Genomic DNA, 20077 nt, shown 5'->3' with positions numbered 1-20077 from the left:
TTAGCCTAACTAGTCAGGCCATATAAATAAATAAAACCGATTAAGAAATTGGTCGAGCTCAGGAATCGAACCCCGGCCTTCGGCGTGAGAGACGAGCATGCTATCCACTCCGCCATGCCAGCTCGATGGTTTGGAATGAACAAAGGCGCGTCTAGTGAATACGGTGTCTTCACTCACTCTTATCCTCCTCCATTCCCTTCCCGCGAGGTTTAGGTGTCCACCGACAAATGAGAGATACATTTCCTTTCCTCAAAAATCAATTTACTGACGAGCGAGGCGTAGAACCGAATGGGCAATGCCGTTCTATGGACTCCTTGGCAGCGTTGCAAGACGCTCTCGCGTACCACTCTTAGGGGCATCAGTGAGCACACTTTAGGTCAAAAAAGTGCCCCCCTGAATTTTGTGAGAAAGTTACTGCGTAATTTCCTTTCCTCAAATACAATTTTCATTTTCTTCATTACGGCTCCTCTTTATCTATCTTCTTTCACTCCCACTTCCTCCCTTCCTCTACGGTGCGGTTCAGGTGTCCACTGAGATGCCAGAGAATTACTGCGCCATCTCCTTTCCTCAAAAAGCGTTGCGTTCAAAGGGCAAGGCATCGCGCTGAACGGGTGGTGTTCCGTGGACTCCCTGGCAGAGCTAGAACGCGCTGTCGCGTTCCACTCCTAAAGGCGAAGCTTAAGCGTCATTAATTAGCAGTTAATTAGTATTCCAGCATTAATCAGTAATTAACAATTAATTAGTGATTTGTCATCACTTAGTAATTAGTACTCAATTATATGTGACGCCACCGGTGCCACAGAAACAGCGAAGGTGGTGCGGAAAACGCTTCCGCCTCTACCCACTTTAGACAGTCAAAGTGCCCCCTGAATTTTTTTGAGCGCATAATGAGCGCCGAAACAGCAGAAACAAAGCCAGGAACAGTTCGTTAACCGAAGCGTGCAAAGTGGTGGCTAGAAATGACTAGGAAGAAAATCAGCTTCTGCATTTCCGACTGGAAGAGGTAAACACGGTGCTGAGCGTCCGAATGCAGTGTAGCCTGCTGCTTTCCGTGCGTAGTCTAGAGAGAGACATACCGGAGGCCTAAAAGAATGATAAAAAACACTCGTTTCACTGCTCCGCCGCACACAGCCGCCCATCCGGCACTGGCTCAGCGGTTAAACTGGCGGAGTTCTTAGAGTGCTGGCGCGTCCACCGCGCAACCCTGCGCGAAGAGAAACACGACTGTCGTGGTGAATCGCGTCACAGCCGCGGGTTGCGACATTCTTTCGCGCATTTTGACAAAATAGCCGTGCCTGTGGGTCCTTTATGTTTTCTAAATTAAGCGGGACAGAAGAGGCGCTGGAGAATACAGCATACATAAAGAAATCTATCTGAAAAGTATGTTGATGTTGAGCACTCCTCGTGAGTTGGCGAATGGCTAGAAATGTGCGCTAGCCAAAGCTTGAAGAAAAGAAAACCTATTGATGTTTCGGCGCTCATATCCCTTATATGGTCAGAATGAGATGCAAGAATGGGTCGGTGCATTATATGGACACGATCTTTCAGGGCATGCATGTTGACAGTTGAACCCGAATATATCGAACCCGGGTTATTGGAATTATTGCCTACACTGTACATATTAATTATTATTTTGCAAATTCTATGCAAAAGTTCAGGAAAGCCACGTATTCTATTAATGCAATTGCAGTGGCTGTTCGGCATAATGAACTACGCACTGCAACTTTGCAAGTTGCTCTTTTGCTAACCGCGTCGCTCGCGTGGACGTGTCGGCTGCGCGTCCTTGGCCGCCGGCAAGCAGCGCTTGCGCTGTGAAATCATAATGCCATATGAACGTGGAGCAAGGTTGAGGGGGCCTTCGGTCTCTTGCACTCATTTTTCGTCCAACATCGCGGTGATCTGCTTAAGCGAACTACTGTAGTTGATGCCTTGCGGCGGCCCATGGCTAGTGCGCTTCACCTCCGATAGCATCGCGGAAACCGGCTGTACAATAATTTAATTGAACGATTAGACTATTTGTAAAAATTACGAGGAACTTTAGAAGCTAAAGTGTAGAAAGGCGAAAGCCTGAGTGCTGCATTCTGCGAAGCGATGGTTCAGTTCACTTTCTGTTCGTGCATTAATTACCTGCCAATTAATGACGCTTAATCTTTGCCTTGAGGAGTGGAACGTGACAGCGTGTTGTAGCGCTGCCATGGAGTTCATGGAACGCCACCACCCGTTCGGCGCGATGCCTTGCCCTTTGAACGGAACGCTTTTTCAGGAAAGGAAATGGAGCTGTAATTCTCTGTAACCTCGGTGGACACCTGAACCGCACCGCACAGGAAGAGAGGAAGTGGAGTGAAAGAAGAAAGAGGGACCGCAATGAATAAAATGAAAATTGTATTTGAGGGAAGAAAATTATGCAGTAACTGGTTGGTTGGTTTATGGGGTTTAACGTCCCAAAGCGACTGAGGCTATGAGAGACGCCGTAGTGGAGGGCTCCGGAAATTTCGACCACCTGGGGTTCTTTAACGTGCACTGACATCGCACAGTACACGGGCCTCGAATTTCTCCTCCAAAGAAATTATGCAGTACTACAGTATTACAGTTATGCAGTAACTGTCTCACATATCTCGGTGAACACCAGTCGAAAATTTTATTTGAGGAAAGGAAATTGTGCAGTACTGTCTCACATATTTCGGTGGACACCCGTAAAAATTCTCGCGCAGTGACTTCACGACCATTTCGACCAATCTGAAACGCGGACAAATTTGCTAACACGTCTTGGTCACGACAGTATAAGCCATTTAAGGCTTTCGCCTCAAAATGTATCTGTCACTCATATCTCAGTGGACACCTAAACCTCGCCGTAATGGGAAGGGAGGAAGATGGGAGTGAACGAAGACACGTATTCACTATACGCGCCTTTGTTCATACCAAAACATCGAGCTGGCATGGCGGAGTGGTAGCGTGCTCGTCTCGCACTCCGGAGACCGGGGTTCGATTCCCGAGCTCGACCAATTTCCTACTCGGGTTGATTTATTTATCTGGTCTGACTAGAAAGGTTAATTAGGCTAGTTAGTGAAGTAAGCAATTAACTAAAATGAGTACCACTTACTTGAAGCATTACTATACGATCCCTTTAATTGGTTGCATGGTTAGTAGCCCAAGTACATTTGGCCCCGTTTGAAATTCGCACACTTGACGTCACGACCGTTTCGACCACTTGAAAAGCGTGACATTTCTGTCGACAACTGCTGCTTACAACGATGAGGCATTAAAGACTTCCGCCTTAATATACTGCTAACGGGATTGACCATAATATTCATATGGCTCAGAAGTGGAAGAAGTAGAAGTGCATCGCCATCTTAGATATTGCAAAGACTTACGGCAGTGTTTAACATTAGTATGTTTAACATACTAATGCGTGATATCCCTATTCACCCAGCCGTCAAAGTTTATGTGTATGCGGATGATATTGCTTTTTTCGCTTCTGCCAAAGAGATTCATATCCTGTACCAATTATTGCAAGAGTACTTAAATGCTCTGATAGTTTGGCTAGACAGCATAAAGTTAACTTTAAATGTCAACAAGTGTGCCGTCCTTGTTTTCCCACAGGCAACCCCTCTTTACATCTCTCTCTCGTATCGCTCTATCCTCATCCCGCAAGTTGACTCAACAATATACGTGGGTATAATATATGACCCGCATTTAGACTGGCGGCCACACATTAGAAGCATATTGCGCTTAAGGGTGAGCGTGCCCTTGGCCGGTTGGTGAGGATCAGCAACAAAAAATTCAATATGCGACGAGACACTCTACTACTTCTTTATAAGACCTATGTACAGCCAACCCTTGAATTCCGCTCCGTTCTCTTTTCTGGGTGCCCAAAGTACAAGTGTGAACCCCTCTTTGTTATGGAGCGACGCGCTCTGCGCCTTTGCTTAGGTCTGCCTAAATCAGTAGCTAATGCTGTGTTGTACTTGAAGGCACGGATACCTGATCTCAATTCCCGGTTTGAGCTTATCACTGTGCGGACATTTTTAAGGTCTTTGGAGCCTGTTCCTGGATTGGCTAACCCTATATTTACAACGAACCCAACTCTCTTCTTTGGTACCCCCTGGCCTCGGTATAAGCTCCCTCAGGTGGTGTTGACTAAATCCCTGCTGTCAAATATTTCTGTATCAATGAGACCTTTGGTACTAGTCAACCACAGGCGGGCTGCCACGCAGTCTTCTTTGACAACACCCTCCCAAGGATTGCTAAGAACCTCCCCGCCAATATGTTAAATGGGCTCATAGAGGAGCACCTAGACAATTTTCCTAACCATATATATTGCCGTCTATACAAATGCCTCCCAGCAAAATGAAAAGGCTGCTTTTGGCGTTCACTCAAGGGCTCTTGATTGGAGCTACTCATTTCGGGCCCCTGACTATACCCCCATTTTTGTAGTTGAGTTTCTGGCCATTGAGTTGGCCTTAATAAGGATTCCCTGCAATATCACTCGGGTTATTATACTCTCAGACAACCTTTCTGTTTTGGCAGCGCTCGAAACCTCCAGAGATATTCCTATGAGTCGTTCCCTTCATTTTTTTATTCCTCTACATATTACAGAAGTGCGCTTTCCCTGGGTCCCTGGGCACTGTAGCATTGTTTCTAATAAGAGGGCTGATTTTTTAGCAAAGTCTGCCCTTGATGGACCTATTGTCCCTTTCGTCCGAAATACTGTTTACCTGACTCTAGCACGCTTTCAGCGATTCCAGCGTTTCCACACCTTGAGCCACGAGCCTCTCCTCGCTGCAGCGGATTTTAAACACCTGGCATTTCCTTGGAGTGTGCGGATGTGCAGTTTGAGGCAATGTGAGGTGTCCATGACCCTTTTTCGCTGCAGGATACCACGGCTAAATCTTTATTTATGCCGATCGGGGTTTTCGATATCCAACCTTTGTGAGGCTTGTGGCGAAATTGAGTCTATAGAACATTTTTTCCTCTCCTGCCGGCGGCTCGCTGCTCTCCGTAGAATTTACTTGGAGAACCCCCTCGCTCGGCTTGGGCTACCTCTATCTATTCCGATTCTCTTATCCTTCGGGGCAAGCGCCAAGGGATATGGCCTGAAACCAGTGTGCGATTCTATTCACGATAATATAATTTCATCTGGTAGATTCCTCTGCTAGAATGTGAATTCACATCTTTTCCTTCTCCGTATCTTTTTTTTGTTTTTGTACAAATTCTAGCTCTGCGTCCCAAAATTTTAAATATACTCCATTCCCTGCACATGAGTGCGTTTGTATCCGCTATGCACCTTGGCCAATCCCCTACCGTGGGTATGTGCCATACAGCCTGAGGACATCATCATCATCATCATCATCATTACCGCCGCCCGAGAGCCTGGAGCAGTTCTGTTCCCGATTGTGTGGCCCGTAATCATAGTGAAAAATACTTATGTTTCTCTATGGCGCAACATTCATGGCAAATCTGGCGCAACTGCGTGGTACGCTTCCAGATACGCTTATGCTACTGACCAATACGGAACTCACCCTAGGTCACCAGCGCCGCGGCCGTCGCCACCTTCGAGCATCCCCTGAATTTGGACTTCTTCCGGCTGCAAAAGGGCGACGCAACCTCGGTCTTCGGAAGCGGCAGCTGCCATGGCAACAGAGACCAGGCTTTCGGCGCAATTCCTCTGTCACCAGCCGCGGACACTCCCGTCGTTTAATGGCGACGTCGTCGAGGACGCCAAGGACTGCCTCGAGATCTTCGAGCGTGTTGCCCGTTACAACGGCTGGAGGGACGACCGTGAGCTCCGCAATGTCTATTTTGCGTTTGAAGAGTCGGCTAGGACATGGCTCGAAAACCATGAAGCTTTGTTTACATCCTGGGAGGCCTTCTGTCGCAATCTGGCAGCAACTTACCAGAATGCACACCTTCGAGAGCGAGCAGAAGCTGCGTTACACTCGCGCAACCAGCGCCACAACGAGAGTGTACGCATCTATTTCGAGGAGATGGCCCGTCTTTTTGATCGCGCGGATCCGAACTAGACGGAAGACAAGAAGCTTCGCCACTTCATACGGGGTGTCAAACAAGGGCTTCTCGCAGGACTCGTGTGCTGCCCACCACGCACTGTGGAAGAATTCCTCATCGAGGAGGCAACTATGGAGAAGGCACTGGGACAGCGAGCCCTCCAGTACAATCGGAACGTCAGCCCCTTTGGGCATGACCCCTTCTCTATGCCTCCGGTAGACACAAGACATTTCTATGCCAGCTGGTCGAATCTGTCGTTAGAGAGGAAATGCAGGCCTTCCGGATGCAGTCCGATACACCATCTTTCCCGCCAATGTGTGGAGTCATTCGGGACGAACTACGCCTGGCAGCACAACAGCCCCAAATTTCTGAGGTTCGTCGCCGGCTTGATATAAGACCCACGTATGCGTACATGCTACGTGAGGCCTCTGGGTAGGACGCCACTTCCGCGACTCCAGTAGTGCTCCCACCCAGCTTCTCTCGCGGCCATGATATGCCAGGCTACCAGCAACCGCGAGAGAGTGATGTGTGGTGGGCCCTGGATCGTCGGCCCCACTGTTATCACTGTGGCGAAGCGGGCCACCTATGCAGGGCATCCCCATACCGCCGCGTGGGCCTGCGTGGTTTCGCGCCGGACGACCAGTGCCCACAGGGCGGGGAACGACCACATGAGATAGCATCTCATCTCTCGTTGCGCCAGAACCACATCACTTCAGGCAACCGAGGGGCTCGATCCCCGTCGCTGAGGGGTAAGCGCTCCCGAAGCCCCTGTCAAGCTGTAAGCTACTCCGGACGCCGTTCTCCCAGTCCATGCCAGGAAAACTGATTCCAGCGGCCTCTGGATTCGAGGACTTGGGAAGATCCTCCTACGCCACTACCATGCGACGATGTTTCTCAGGCAGCGAGTAGCGACAGCATCCGACGAGCTACCTCCGATTTGTGTGTTACAATTGATGGAGTCGACGTGACCGCTTTGATGGATACAGGTGCCGATTATTGCGTCATGTGCTTTGCCCTTTCTCTGGAACTGAAGAAAGTTTTGACACAGTGGTCGGGGCCTAGCATTCGTACTGCTCGGGGTTACCTGAGAATCCCCGCCGGCAGGTGCACACCTCATGTCGATATCCGTGGTTTTGAGTACGTCGGCGAATTTGTAGTCCCCCGTGTATGTTCCAGGGACTTCATCCGCGGTCGCGACATTCAGCAGACGAACGGCGCTCTCATTGACCTGCACGAAGGGCGGATAAAGTTCTCGAAGAAACGGGCCGTGGCGCTCACTTACACAGATAGTTCATGCTTCACTGGTATCGTTACGGAGTGCGCCGCAGAAGAAGGTTGTAGGATGATTCGACAGAATACCCGTAAGATAACGCAGAAAAATAAAGATCTCATTAAAAAACGCCCAATAATTTAATAAATAAGCGAATTGCTTGCTGACATAAGGAAGTTTAACGCGTATAAAATCGAGCATGCTCTGAAGAACGGAGGTAGCTTAAAAGCAGTGAAGACAAAAATAGGCACAGATAAAAACCATATGTATGTGCTAAGAGACAAAGAGGGCAATGAACAACGTCATTTCCAACATGGATAAGATAGTTAAAGTAGCCGAAGACTTATCACAAATCTATACACAAATCTATACAGTAGCGAATATAATCAGAAATTAACTGAGAGAGGCAGTCAAGCACAGCAATGGGACATCACGCCGGTAACGAAGGGTGAAGTAAAGAAAGCCTTAGGAGCAATGCAGAGGGGGGAAAGCAGCTGGTGAGGATCAGGTAAAAGCAGGTTTGTTGAAAGACAGAGGAGGGATTGTGCGAGAAAAACTAGTCCCCTGTATACGCAATGCCTTGTGACCTCGAGCGTACCACGAGCTTGAAAAAACTCCAACATTTTCTTAATTTATAACAAAGGAGACGTCAAAGACTTCAAGAATTAAAGAATGATCAGCTTACTGTCCCTTGCTTGCAAGGTATATACTAAGCTAATTGCTTAGTAGAGTCAGGACAACCTTAGACTCCAATCAACAAAATTATCAGGCAGGCTTTCGTAAAGGATACTCGACATTAGACCATATTCACGCTATCAATCAGGCGATATAGAAATGTGCAGGATATAGCCAACCCCTATATATAGCCTTTATTGATTACCAAAAAGCGTTTGACTCAGTGGAAACATCAGTTGTCATCAAGGCATTGCGGAATCAGGGTGTAGAAGAGTGTTATCTCAAAATATTGGAAAACATAACGATTGCAGATGTTTATAACTGTAGTCCTCCATAAAGTCAGCAATAAAATCCCAATAAGAAAGGTATCGCGTAGGGAGACATGATCTCGCCAATGCTATTCACCGCCTTTTTACAGCAGGTATTTCGGAGCCTGAAATGGGAACAGTTGGGGATAAGAGTTAATGGAGAATTCCTAAGTAATTTGCGATCTGTATATGGCATTGCCTTGCTAAGTCACCCAGGACATGAATACAAAAGCATGATAAATGAGTTAGGCAGGCAGCGCAGAACAGTACAGCTAAAAATTAACATGCAGGAAACCAAAGTAACGTTCAACAGTCTAGTAGAGAACAGCAGTTCGCATTTGGTAGGGAGGTGCTGGTGGTAGTAAGGGAATGTGTCTACTTAGGGCAGGTAGTGACCGCTGGTCGCGAGCATGACAGGGAAGTAATCAGAAGAATAAGAATGGGGTGGAGCGCATATGGCAGGTTCTCTCAGCTCATGAATGGCAGTTTACCAATATCCCTCAAGACAAAAGTATACAACAGCTGTATCTTACCGGTACTCACCTACGGGGTAGAAACATGGAGGCTAACAAACAGGGTTCAGCTTAAGTTAGGGACAACGAAGCCAGCTGTGGAAAGAAAAATGATAGGTGTAACGTTAATAGATCGGAAGCGGGCGGAGTTTTGAGGGAACAAACGCTGGTTAATGACATCCTAATTGAAATCAATAGGAAGAAGTGGGCTTGGGCGCGGCATGTAATGCGAAGGCAAGATAACTGCTGGTCCCTAAGGGTGACGTAGTGGATTTCAAGAGAAGGCAAACGTAGCAGGGGGCGGCAGAAGGTTAGGTGGACGGATGAGATGAAGGTTGCGGGGATACGGTGGCCGCAACTTGGGAAGGACAGGTTTAATTGGAGAGTCTATGTAGAGGTCTGTGCCCAACAGTGGGCGTAGTAAAGCTGATGATAATGCTCTGCGACTTGTTGACGACGATGCAATTGTGCCACACCGGTCCAGTGTGCTCGTTCTCGTGAGGAATGATTGTTTCCACGACTACGAGGGCAGCGCTGCTAGCAACGTACCCCTGCTGCTCGAGAAGGGAGTAGCCGTCGCTCGCTAGCTCGTCCAACTACAAGAGAGTTGCGGCAGTGTGCTCGTTGAAAATTTTGCCAGCGAGTTGCAGCATCTCTCGCCATGGGCATGACTGCACCAGATGCTGAATTACGTTCCCTTTGCTTATAACAAAGTGATTCAGAGAACAGCCCGCTTTATCCCGTTCCGTATTTTTACTTATCCGCCCACTTTAACAGCCCGCTTTAACCGATGCTTCTGCGCACTGGTGACGACATCACACTACAAGCGGGCAGCTTCGCAGAAAAAGCCATTAAGCCCGTCAGCTGGCTTGCTTGCGCATCAAGACACAGGAAAACACGGGCTCCTGAAATTACAACCTCCGCCCTGGGAAGTGCCCTATAAACAGGAGAGGGCGTGTGGGTGTGGGCCCCTGTAAGGCAAAAATGGTTGTCCGAAATACAATTTCTCCGCTATTAAGGACCGTATAAAGTCTTCCGCCGCGGCGGCAACGTGAATTATAAAGTCGTTCCTGATTGAAGTGCGCCCGTCGGCGACTACGAACTGATATTGTTCCTTCGGGTGGTTTAAAATCGCAGCTCTCGCGTGACTGCAGTGCTCTTCACTCCGTATATTAAACTGTGCTCTCGTTCTCTGCATGCTATTCTTAACTTTTGTGGGGTTTCCCGTCCTTATCGACGGTATTTTCCAACTTTCCTCCATGGTTTTCCTGTCGACATTTGTTGTTTTTTTGCTTTTCTCTTTATTTGTAAATACTTTGCTCCTCATCAACACGATGCTTTCCTTTTACGGAGGAGCGACTACTGCCATTCGCCTCACCAGCTCTACCTTGGCGCTGATTCAAGACGACGTCTAAGAGGACACAGTCGTATTAGAAGCGGTTGGGCTGGGCTAGGTTTCTGGGAAGGAACTCGGCCGCTCAAAGGTTTCCGTCCACGTCTACAGCCGCCATTGTCCTTCTTCGTCACAATATTGATGACCACGCTTTTGCACTCGTGCCATAGATTGATCTGTCTTCCACCCCCAAGCTTGCATGTTTCGAGCATAAGGGCTCCTATAAAATGCACGCTACCAGTATATACCTGGGGAACCCGCGCTGAAGGGAGACGCGTCGATTGCAGCGCCGTAAAAAAACACCCATCGAGAGCAGCAAGGAGATTTTGTTGCACTCGGTGAGGTATCTGAGCTGCGCCGAGAGAAGCTAGGCAATAAATGCTATCTGCCGAACGCGGGCCTCAAATCGTTTAGAGTGTGCTCGCGCGTTTGTAGTCGAGCAAGGGGCTGAGATCGCCAGTTTTTAGTCGCCAAATAGAACAACTGCAGTGCTGTATGTGCCACGCGGATTCTCTATACCTTTATCTCACCTTCCCCGAAAACAGCTACCAGAATGACTTGCTTAAGAGACTTAGACGTGTGCGTCGATCGATAAAGCCAGTAAGACACCCGTTTTCAAGAATGGCATTGTCCTCCAGCTGCCGTCGTGAACACATGCCATTTGTTCCTCTCAGCTAGACCACTCGATAAGATTATTTTTGCGCCCCCCCCCCCCGGTAAAAGAATAATCCCGTGAAAGGGCGGGTACTTAGCCAGCGAGCATTAAAGAACGAAGAGTTATGAGGACAACCAGCCAGTAACATGTTATAGAGGCGCTGGTAAGACCTTAACGCATATCCTTCTGAAAAATGCGGCACCTGATTTCATATTATGTGATATATCTTTTGTACGCATTTTTTTTTTCATTTTGGGCGGGCTTTACAGTGCTTCTTCTGAGATAAATACTTCCGCATCTTTCATAAAATATATGCCGGATGACAAAGTATAAAATGATAGAGTACCACTGAGGGACGCCTTGTGTACATTGCGCCCGGCAGAGGGCTTGACGCCAGTCACTAGATGAAACCACCCCTAAATATGGCCTGAATAGAATGAGATGTATCAGCAGCAGCACTCAGAAGTGTAATTTTAAACCGCACATCTTCTTGTGGGCAATGGAAACAGCTGTGCCAGGGAAGTGATTGCGTTTGTTAACTTATCGAGAGGAGTGTGCACTACCTTACGCCGACGAACGCCGGCTAACCATCGCCGCATCAGTACTACAACTCGGCTCCTAAATGGCGGATACCCAGATGTTAAACCTGCATTATCTGCTGTATGGATTCAGTGCAGCGCAACTGTCGCGCTTGGAGGAAGAAAACTTGCCGTGGTTGGCGCGAATTCGGGAACTGCCGCCCTCCGATGCTGACAGTGCGTTATGCGAAGCTGTCCAAGCGGCTGAGAGCGACGAATTCCGTCTCCGGCGGATAGCATGCCTGCGCGGCTGGATGGCGCAGCGCCAGCGCTTAGTTATGTGGCGGGTCTTCCATCTTACATCTTCGCCTACTTTTGATGAGTGTCCCGCTCTGCTGAGGCGCATTGCGGCTGCCATGGCAGTGGGCGAACGCGAAGCAACTATCGAGTGGACAGTGCACAGGGATGTGTTCACCGCCTGCTTGCTGACCGAAGTGCCAGACAGCCAGACAGAGACATACTGCGCCGTGTATGTAGCTCTGTGACCGGGGTGGCCTTAGCTGGCTGTCGACTACCGGCGGGCCACCATTCGGCAGCGATTGCTGACAGCTCTGTGCGCAGCGCTGGAGTACGATCCACGGTGGTTGGTATGCGTGGATCACGACAACATTGACAACGTCTACCACGCCGGCTATCTTGCCCTGTGCGATGTGGCAGACCTCCACCTGTGATTCCATGCAACATGTAATTCTACGGCGGATGCGTGCGCTCGAAGTTCTGTCGCCTCGTCAATTGAAGAAGGCAACTGTACGACATAATTTAGATTTTCTCAAGAACCTTTCAGATATAAAATAATGTTAATAATCTTTAGAAAATATACATTACGGTTTAATATAACAGTTACATTATTTTAATATTAATTATTAAAGAACTCTTTAGGGACACTTTAGAACATGTTGATATGGTATTTTAAAAAACATGCAGAAATGTACACAGTCGCCCACATCCAGCCTGAACATGACTTCATGCCGCCGCCATAACGCAGAACGCCATCGCTGATTCTTGTGGAACTATTGCGCAGATGCGATGATAGCTGGTGGCAGGTCCTCTGGATTCATCGTCGGCTTCAGCCTGCTACTACAGCTGCTAGGGGCCGAGGCAAGTGCAGGGACCGACTGTAGCGGCCGCAAACGCTGGTGCATCCGCCTTGTGATTTCCCATGACCTCCTGGATTTGATGGCATTTTGGAATTCTTTTTAGCCACAGACACAGGTTGTTGTTGTTGCTTGTATTTTGTTTTGTTCTCGTTGAGCGTTTTCCTTTGACTTTACTTTCGCTTCGCCGTGTTGACTCTAATTTTGCTGTGAATTAAAGACACATTCTGTGCTTATTAACTTCGTTACTCCCTTCAGCGTTTGGCTGCACGACAGTGAGATTTTACTGGTAACTGGCCTTCAGTGACAAATTTGAGTGTTGCGTCGGCGCTGCTTGCACTTTCATGGTTGCTCATGCCACTGGGCTCTTGGGGTTTTGGATTGTATATTATATGGCCCGTCTGAAAATGAAAATTCTTTTCGTAGTTCAACGCTGTTCGTGCGTTCTTGTGTCTCTCTTTCGTTCTTGGTTCGCGCTGACGCTTTCCCCGATTGTGCTGAGCTGGGCGAGTTCGCTCGTTTGTGTCATCTTCCTTTGTACTCATCCCTTTGTTGAGCGGAATTTTCCAAGGTATCCAAACGCTATGGGAAGAAATTCGGAACGCTTCGAGGCGCCCTTAGCACAGGCGAGAGCTTTGAAAGAGCCAGACGAATGTAGTAAAAGTGCATGGTTTCAGCCGGTCGAATGTGCTGCGTGCCTCTTAGCGCACAGGGCGCTCTGAAACGAACAGCATCAGATACTATCAGCCTCTCCAATAAAGGAACAAGCAAAATGTTTACTGTGAGATTCGCTGCAAACGCTGAGCATGCTGCAAGCAGTTAACGTCACGTGGATCGCTCTGAACAATGCAAACAATGCGATAACAGCAGAAAACAACCGCCAGCCGTGCGCAGCTTAAGGAACATACTTGGAGATGACGGTGACCCAGTCGTGTGCTTCGTGCGCATGCAGCCACTCTCTTGGAGTTTGCCGACTCGTTCCATGATAGCGCACTGATCTACTGAGCGAACAGTCGTAGCTCGATTGATATTATTAAAATAACACAAAAGAGTACCGTTTCTTGCTCTCTGCAAACTGTTGAGCCCGCGGATAAATTTTTGCCTCACTCTCTAATGTGAGGTGCGTGATCACAGGCTGAAAAAAAGTCACCGAGACACCCCACTACAAAGCAATGAGTTGGCTTGGCTGCACAATAGCTGGTCGCTGATGAGGAACTTCTGTAGCAGCACGCATCCCCGACCTGCTTTGTTGCACGATAACTTGAATAGGCCTGCGCGCTAGAGTAGCCCTTTCTGCCACTGCCAGAGCTTCTGCTGCTCTGATTTCGTTTCGTCAGCAGCGTACTTCGCGCCGCAGCCGAATCGCACGAGCAATCATATTTCAAAATTCGAATTGTTCGAATGGAACGGTGTACGTAAGAGCAAAACTTGACTATATTGCCGATGAATGTTGCCAGCGAACAGCGTTCCAGGGGATCAAGGGGCAAGATGGATAACACCGTCATATTTGACGTGTAGCATATATGTCATGCATACAGGAAACACGGCAACGCGCGGCCCGCGATTCTGTGAGCGGAAGCGTGGCCAGATGGCGAAAGTTTGCGCATCTGCGGAAAGCTCGAGAGATGGCACCTATAACGCCTTTTCTAGTCAGTCGTCGGGCTCCTACTTGGCGGTTCTCGCTAATTTTATCCGGCAATATCAGACAGAGAAGCAGGCCACGGCGCACAACAAAACAGTGGAGGACATTCCAAAACCAGGACCATAGGTAATCCAAAGTAAAACGTCCATATAAAAAGCAGTGTCAAGGGTAAAAGGATAAATACGAAGACAATAGAACAAAATTATAAAGCAGCAGCAAGAACGAGAACATTCCTGTATCCACAAAGGCTTCGAGAAACGTTATTTACTCCTATGATAACGAAACTTGGAGCGTGCCAACCTATCTGTCACTGGCTTTCAGAAGAATCGATTGGTGGGCGACTTGGTACATGACTAGATGATAGAAAGCGCAAAAGGGACAGGACGAACGAAGAAACCACACGGACTAGGCGCTTACTGCAACTGTAATCTTTTAATGTACGATCTTGCCTTTATAGCATGGTGCAAGGAAAAAGACAACGCAACAGGCACGCAATCAAAACACACGAAAGTTTTGACGATAGCTAATATCGCTGCACACTCTCGCCCAGTACACAAGTTCCTTTCTTGTCAATGCCAAAGAAGGGTTGCTAACACATGCTGCATCAGCTTTTGTGATTAGAAATGCTTCGACAATTTCCCTGCTGTCCTTTTGTGCCTTGTGACGACAAGTGCATCGGAGAAGATAGGATTACATCCTTCGCACCCTCTGTAGTGTGACAAGGTGGCCTTTGATGGCCACATTCCTCATGTCATTATTATGCCCAAGCAATCGTTCATTAAAACATCTTCCAGTTTGTCCGATGTACTGTCTCCCGCAAGACAAAGGAATGCTGTAGACAACCCCCACCTTCATGGTACAAAAGGTTCACGGTGTTTTATGGGGTACCGTTTAGGTGATGCCTCTTCGCCATTAACCTTCGCGTACAGTCTACCGAGCATTATAGGTGCCGAGAAAAGAACTTTTACGCCAATCCTGCTTGCAATTTTCTTCAGATTGAGGCCAGCAGTATGCATATACGGAAGGACAACCGTCTTCTTATTGGTGTGATCCTGTTGATCGGCCTCACTTCCCTGACGGTGCTTTTTAGTAAAGCGGCAAGCCACAGAACACAGCAGTTGTTGTTGATACCCAGCGGCTACAAGGCGCGAAACTTGCATGTCAAAACTATGGGTTTGAAGGTGATGGCAACACTTTTCAATTGCATTCCTAAAACACAGGCTGATGATTCCTCTTGTCACTACTTTGGAATGCGCAGAATCACTGGGGAGGAGGGGCTTTTGGGCTCTGGGCTCATAGCACCAGCATATATGGTTCGTTGAGAAACGGATGGGGAGGTCTAGGAAGCGTATGCTATCATTTTCTGCAGTTTCGAAGGTTAAAACCAGAGGTTGGAGGCTCTCCTTAAATGTAGACACAACAGCAGCAGTGGAAGCGGAACATTCATTGCGACCTTCCAGCAACACCGAGTAGCCATCAACGTATCTAAAAATCTTTGCAGTTCCCAAACCTGGTAGGCTGATAGACAGTTTTCGGTTGGAAAAGGACCGATAAATATTGCTCAGAACTGGAGCGAGGCACGAGCCGATACAGACACCTTGTTTCTGTAGATAAATAGAATCCCCCCACTCGGCGTAAGTAGAGGACAGATACAGCGACAAGAGTTTAAAAAAATTACCAACCGTAATGCCAGTATCGTTCTGAAAGCTTACAGCGCCGTAATTGTCAATGGCATCCTCTACACATGTTAGAAGTCCTTTGTGCGGGAGAGAATAATACAAATCATTGATGTGCAGTGAGAAGCCCTGAAAGACTTTCTTACAGTTGTCATTTAAAAATGTCACCAGTTGGTTAGAGCTGTTAATCATGTAAGGGTCGTCAATTGGTAACACCTTTAGCTTAGATTGCAGAAAGAATGCTAATGACTTTTGCCAGCACCCATTCTCAGAAACAGAAACATAAGTCACATAAGTCAGGATGTCCCTTCAGAGTCATCGTTTCTGAGAAGGAAAAACCAGGCGAAAAAATAACCACGTGGTCTTCGCTGCCAAATAGTTGCGGTCACATCCTCGCACCCAGATATTGCGCTTCGCAATCTGAAAGTTCAACGGAATGATCGCTAGGACACACGTATCGTTTATTTCTTTGTAATACAGGGCACGAACAACTCTCAGGTACGGCGTCGCTGTGCCTGCAAAAAATGTTTCTCTTGCCTGGAAGCGGAAGGCGCAACTTCTCCAGTTTTTTTTTTTTTTTTTGCACGCACAACAGTGCTTTTGAACGTGGGAATACTCACCAGAAGACAGACTGTAAAATTCTTCCTTTACCATCTTTCATACAAAAAAATTCATTTGTCAGTCTCTCCGCGTCCCTTCCACTTCTGTTTGTGTTGTTCGTGTTTTTCTCCAGTTACCTTGTTTTCAAGAGGAACGTCAGCTCTTTCGCTTTCTCTTTGAAAGACCAATCCACAATTACCAATATAGGAACTGATGTGTGACAAATAAATTTCGTGTACACTGCCAGTTGCGCCTTTCTTCACTGGCCCAGTTCGTCATTATCTGCATTTGTGGTTCTTTTACATGAACGCGATAGGGAAGAATCTTGATAACTTGCATGGTGCTGGAGACATCATTTTCGTGTTTTCTCCTGGTGCCTTTCTTAAATTATTCAAAAGCTTGCGACGCAGAGGATTTGATATAGACGCTGAAATTTTAGTATACAGCAGCTGATTATATCTGTTCCCCATCGAACAATCGTTTGTGCCTCAAAGCTATCTCTCGCTTAATGACGACAGGCTTTTTTTTTTTTTCAAGCAACTTCAATGCTGTTGAATTGTATGCGGAGCTGCAAAAGCTTGTACGAGAAAAACACTTTCAATTCCAGGTACATAGGGATATAAAAGTAACAAAAACTCGCATAAAGAGTATAAATATCAATTATTTTTTCTATCATCCTAGGGTGAACAAAAGCATAAAATTCCACCCATGTTTTGAAACTAGCAACGCAGATGCATACGCAGCTTAATATAGTTTAGAAAGGGCAAGGCGTGTTGATTAAAAACGTAAATAACAACACGGTGGCGCCGCCCTGGTTAGCTGGCTGACTATCGTGCTCCGTTTTTCACCTGCCCCTGGCCTGGTCCAGGGCCTTGCCCGCCCCTGCCCTTACACTCCATCGCGTCAGGAAGACATCCGCACCACGAGGACGCCATTCGCATCACGGCCCGCTGTCGAGCTGGCGCTCCAAGCGCCTCCAAAAATCTGCTGCGGCGCGGCGCCTCATTAACCCTAACGCGCCGCGCCTGCACCTCTGGCATGCAGCGTCTCAACAAGCCCCTGAAGCCGAGACCCACCCATACCTCGTCGGTGTCAACTTCCGACGCGGCCGCCGCGGGGCCTACTCCAACCACGCTTACAGCCATGTCTCAACCGGCTGCGTTCAACACCGGCCACACCACCGCGCCCATTCCCGTCGCGTTCACCGACGCTGGGAGCTCCGAATCGACAGCCGCAACGCAGCCGGCAGCGTTCGTCACCGCCGCGGCGTCCACTGCTGGCCAACTCCACGCATTAAGGGAAGCCAAGAGCTTCGGGCCCACAGACGCATCGCAGTCGACTGCGTTCGTCGCCGCCGCCAGTGCCGCCGCACCTACTCGGACCACACTTCCCGCTGACAGCAAGTCCAGCGCCTTGGTACATGCGTCGCAGACTACGGCTCAGGCTGACGACACAGCAGATATGGACCTTACGGCGTCCCCGGTCGACGGCCATCTCATTCCGGCCCCTGAGGTCGGCTGGACCACCATCGGTGCCTGCCGTAAGCCTGCCTCCGCCACCCGGCCCCGCACCGAGCTCATCACAGTTGGCATCCAGCTTCCCCCTGGCACCCTCAACCCCAAGATACCGCTCTACGACGTCCTCGCCGCAGTCGTCTCCGCTGCACAACTGTCCTCCGAGAGCAGTGCGGAGATTACCCTTCAGGCCAAGCCAGCCCAAACCCTCGTCTTTTTAAAAACTCATTCCCCTCTTACCGCCCACCTCCTGCTTTCTATCACGCATCTTCAGCTTCACGGTAAGCCTATCACCATTAAAACATATGCCCCTAATCCTCCCATCTCATGCCTCGGCGTCATCCATAACGTCGGTGGCCACTTCACCCCTGATGACCTCATGCATGATATCGAATCATTCAAAACCGATATTCTTGCTGCTCGTATGATGGGCACCACTCAGTCGGTGCTCATAACTTTCGCTGGAACCGTAATCCCCCACTTTGTGTATTTCAAACGCGTTGCCTTCCGGTGCCGTCCCCATAAGCCTAAGCCTCCCACCTGCACCCGTTGTCTCGCTCTTGGACACCGCGCCCACCAGTGTCCACAGCACAGCGTTCCGGCAAAGTGCCGTCGCTGTGCTGCTCCTCCACCCGCCGACCCTTCCGCTCATGTACAGAGAATTCCGTTTTTATGTGCGGGAATTTAAAAAATTCCTGTGCGCAAACTACTGGCCTAATCGAGAGCAAACTTCGCTCACGGGGTAGCATATTATGGTCTACGTTATTTGAGATATAATTAAACGTCGGTACTTGCCTGCATTTCCTGAAATTAAGAAGAAACTGCTGTCAACTGCGGGTAAAGCTGTCGCAGACGAGAGCTATACGCGAGCCGAGCAGCTGGTTTGACAGGGCGCGCCATCTGCCGGAAGGCGACATTCGACGAGCAGACGAGCCGGGACGTCGTTTGCCTCGTCTTCCGGCAGATGGCGCGACCTGTCAAACCAGCTGCTCGGCTCGCGTATAGCTCTCGTCTGCGACAGCTTTACCCGCAGTTGACAGCAGTTTCTTCTTAATTTCAGGAAATGCAGGCAAGTACCGACGTTTAATTACATCACAAATAACGTAGACCATAATATGCTACCCCGTGAGCGAAGTTTGCTCTCGATTAGGCCAGTAGTTTGCTCACAGGAATTTTTTTAAATTCCCGCACATAAAAACGGAATTCTCTGTATGTGCCCAGCCCTGGTGCGTTCATTGCCAGGTAAACACCCACTCCTCCCTCGACCCCACTTGCCCCTTTCTCCTCGGTAAACAACGCGAGTGTGCCAAAGCTGCGTACCTACGACGCCTAGCTTTGCGCCGGGCCACGCAACCCACCCCCTCCTCCTCCTCCTCTAATCATGAACCTCCGTCAGCTCCGGTCACGTCACCACCAGGCTCCTACGCCGCCAAAGTTAAAGGCTCCTCGGTTCCAGCGTCCCTTTCCAGCGTCTCTTCCACTGCACCACCCTCTCCATCCCTGACTGACGAGAGCCGCTCCTTCGACCTCCGGCTCGCTATGCTGGAAAGCCAGCAGGGAGAGCAACAGCGAATTTCCCACGACCTACAACAACAGATCCACGCCTTGACCCAAACCCTCCAGACAACCACCTCCTCTCTTACCTCCCAGGTTACCAAGCTAAATGAGCACCTTGCCACACTCACCACTCCCTCCTCCACCGCCCAGGTCGCCCCTTTGGCTGATCTCGAAACCACCACACAGGCACACCACACTCGCTTGGTTCAGCTAGAGACATCGGTTCTGCAGATTCTTACCACCCTCCAAGCACAATCCAAACAATTAGAATCCTTCACTTCTACGCTCCAATCCCTGCATGAGTCACGGCCCCCGGCCAAAAAGAAGGAACGCGTACCCTCACGGCTTTTGGCAAGGACCTCGAGGTTGTGCAGTGGAACTGCCGAAATCTGTGCCATAATAAGACCCCCCTCCACCAGTATCTACTCGCCCGCCCCTCCCTGCCCCATTTTCTCCTTCTCCAGGAGACCCGGACGGCCCGCACTGTCCCAGGCTACCGCGCCTACCATGCCGTTACGGCCACACCACTTGCGTCTATTTATGTACGTAGCGACGTGCTCGTGGAGCCACTTGACATCCCCTCCGTCCTTCTTAAATATT

The 20077-nt window shown here is 49.0% G+C and overlaps 1 protein-coding gene across 1 annotated transcript in view; it reads left to right on the top strand.

Annotated features, from left to right (window-relative positions):
• Nucleotides 1-19794, top strand: part of LOC149326439 (uncharacterized) — a 448784-nt gene extending 428990 nt beyond the window's left edge. Inside the window, exon 2 of the mRNA XM_089565066.1 lies at nucleotides 19163-19794. Coding sequence (XP_089421192.1) covers nucleotides 19163-19212 — 50 coding nt within the window. The 3' untranslated portion in view covers nucleotides 19213-19794. The remainder of the gene's footprint in view (nucleotides 1-19162) is intronic.
• The last annotated feature ends 283 nt before the right edge of the window (nucleotides 19795-20077 follow it).

The sequence above is a fragment of the Amblyomma mixtum genome, chromosome 10, assembly GCF_055824585.1.
Source record: "Amblyomma mixtum isolate Tamu chromosome 10, ASM5582458v1, whole genome shotgun sequence".
Taxonomy (NCBI): Eukaryota; Metazoa; Arthropoda; class Arachnida; order Ixodida; family Ixodidae; genus Amblyomma; species Amblyomma mixtum.
The sequence above is the reverse complement of the archived record's forward strand: the minus strand, read 5'-3'. Positions and strand labels throughout refer to the sequence as shown.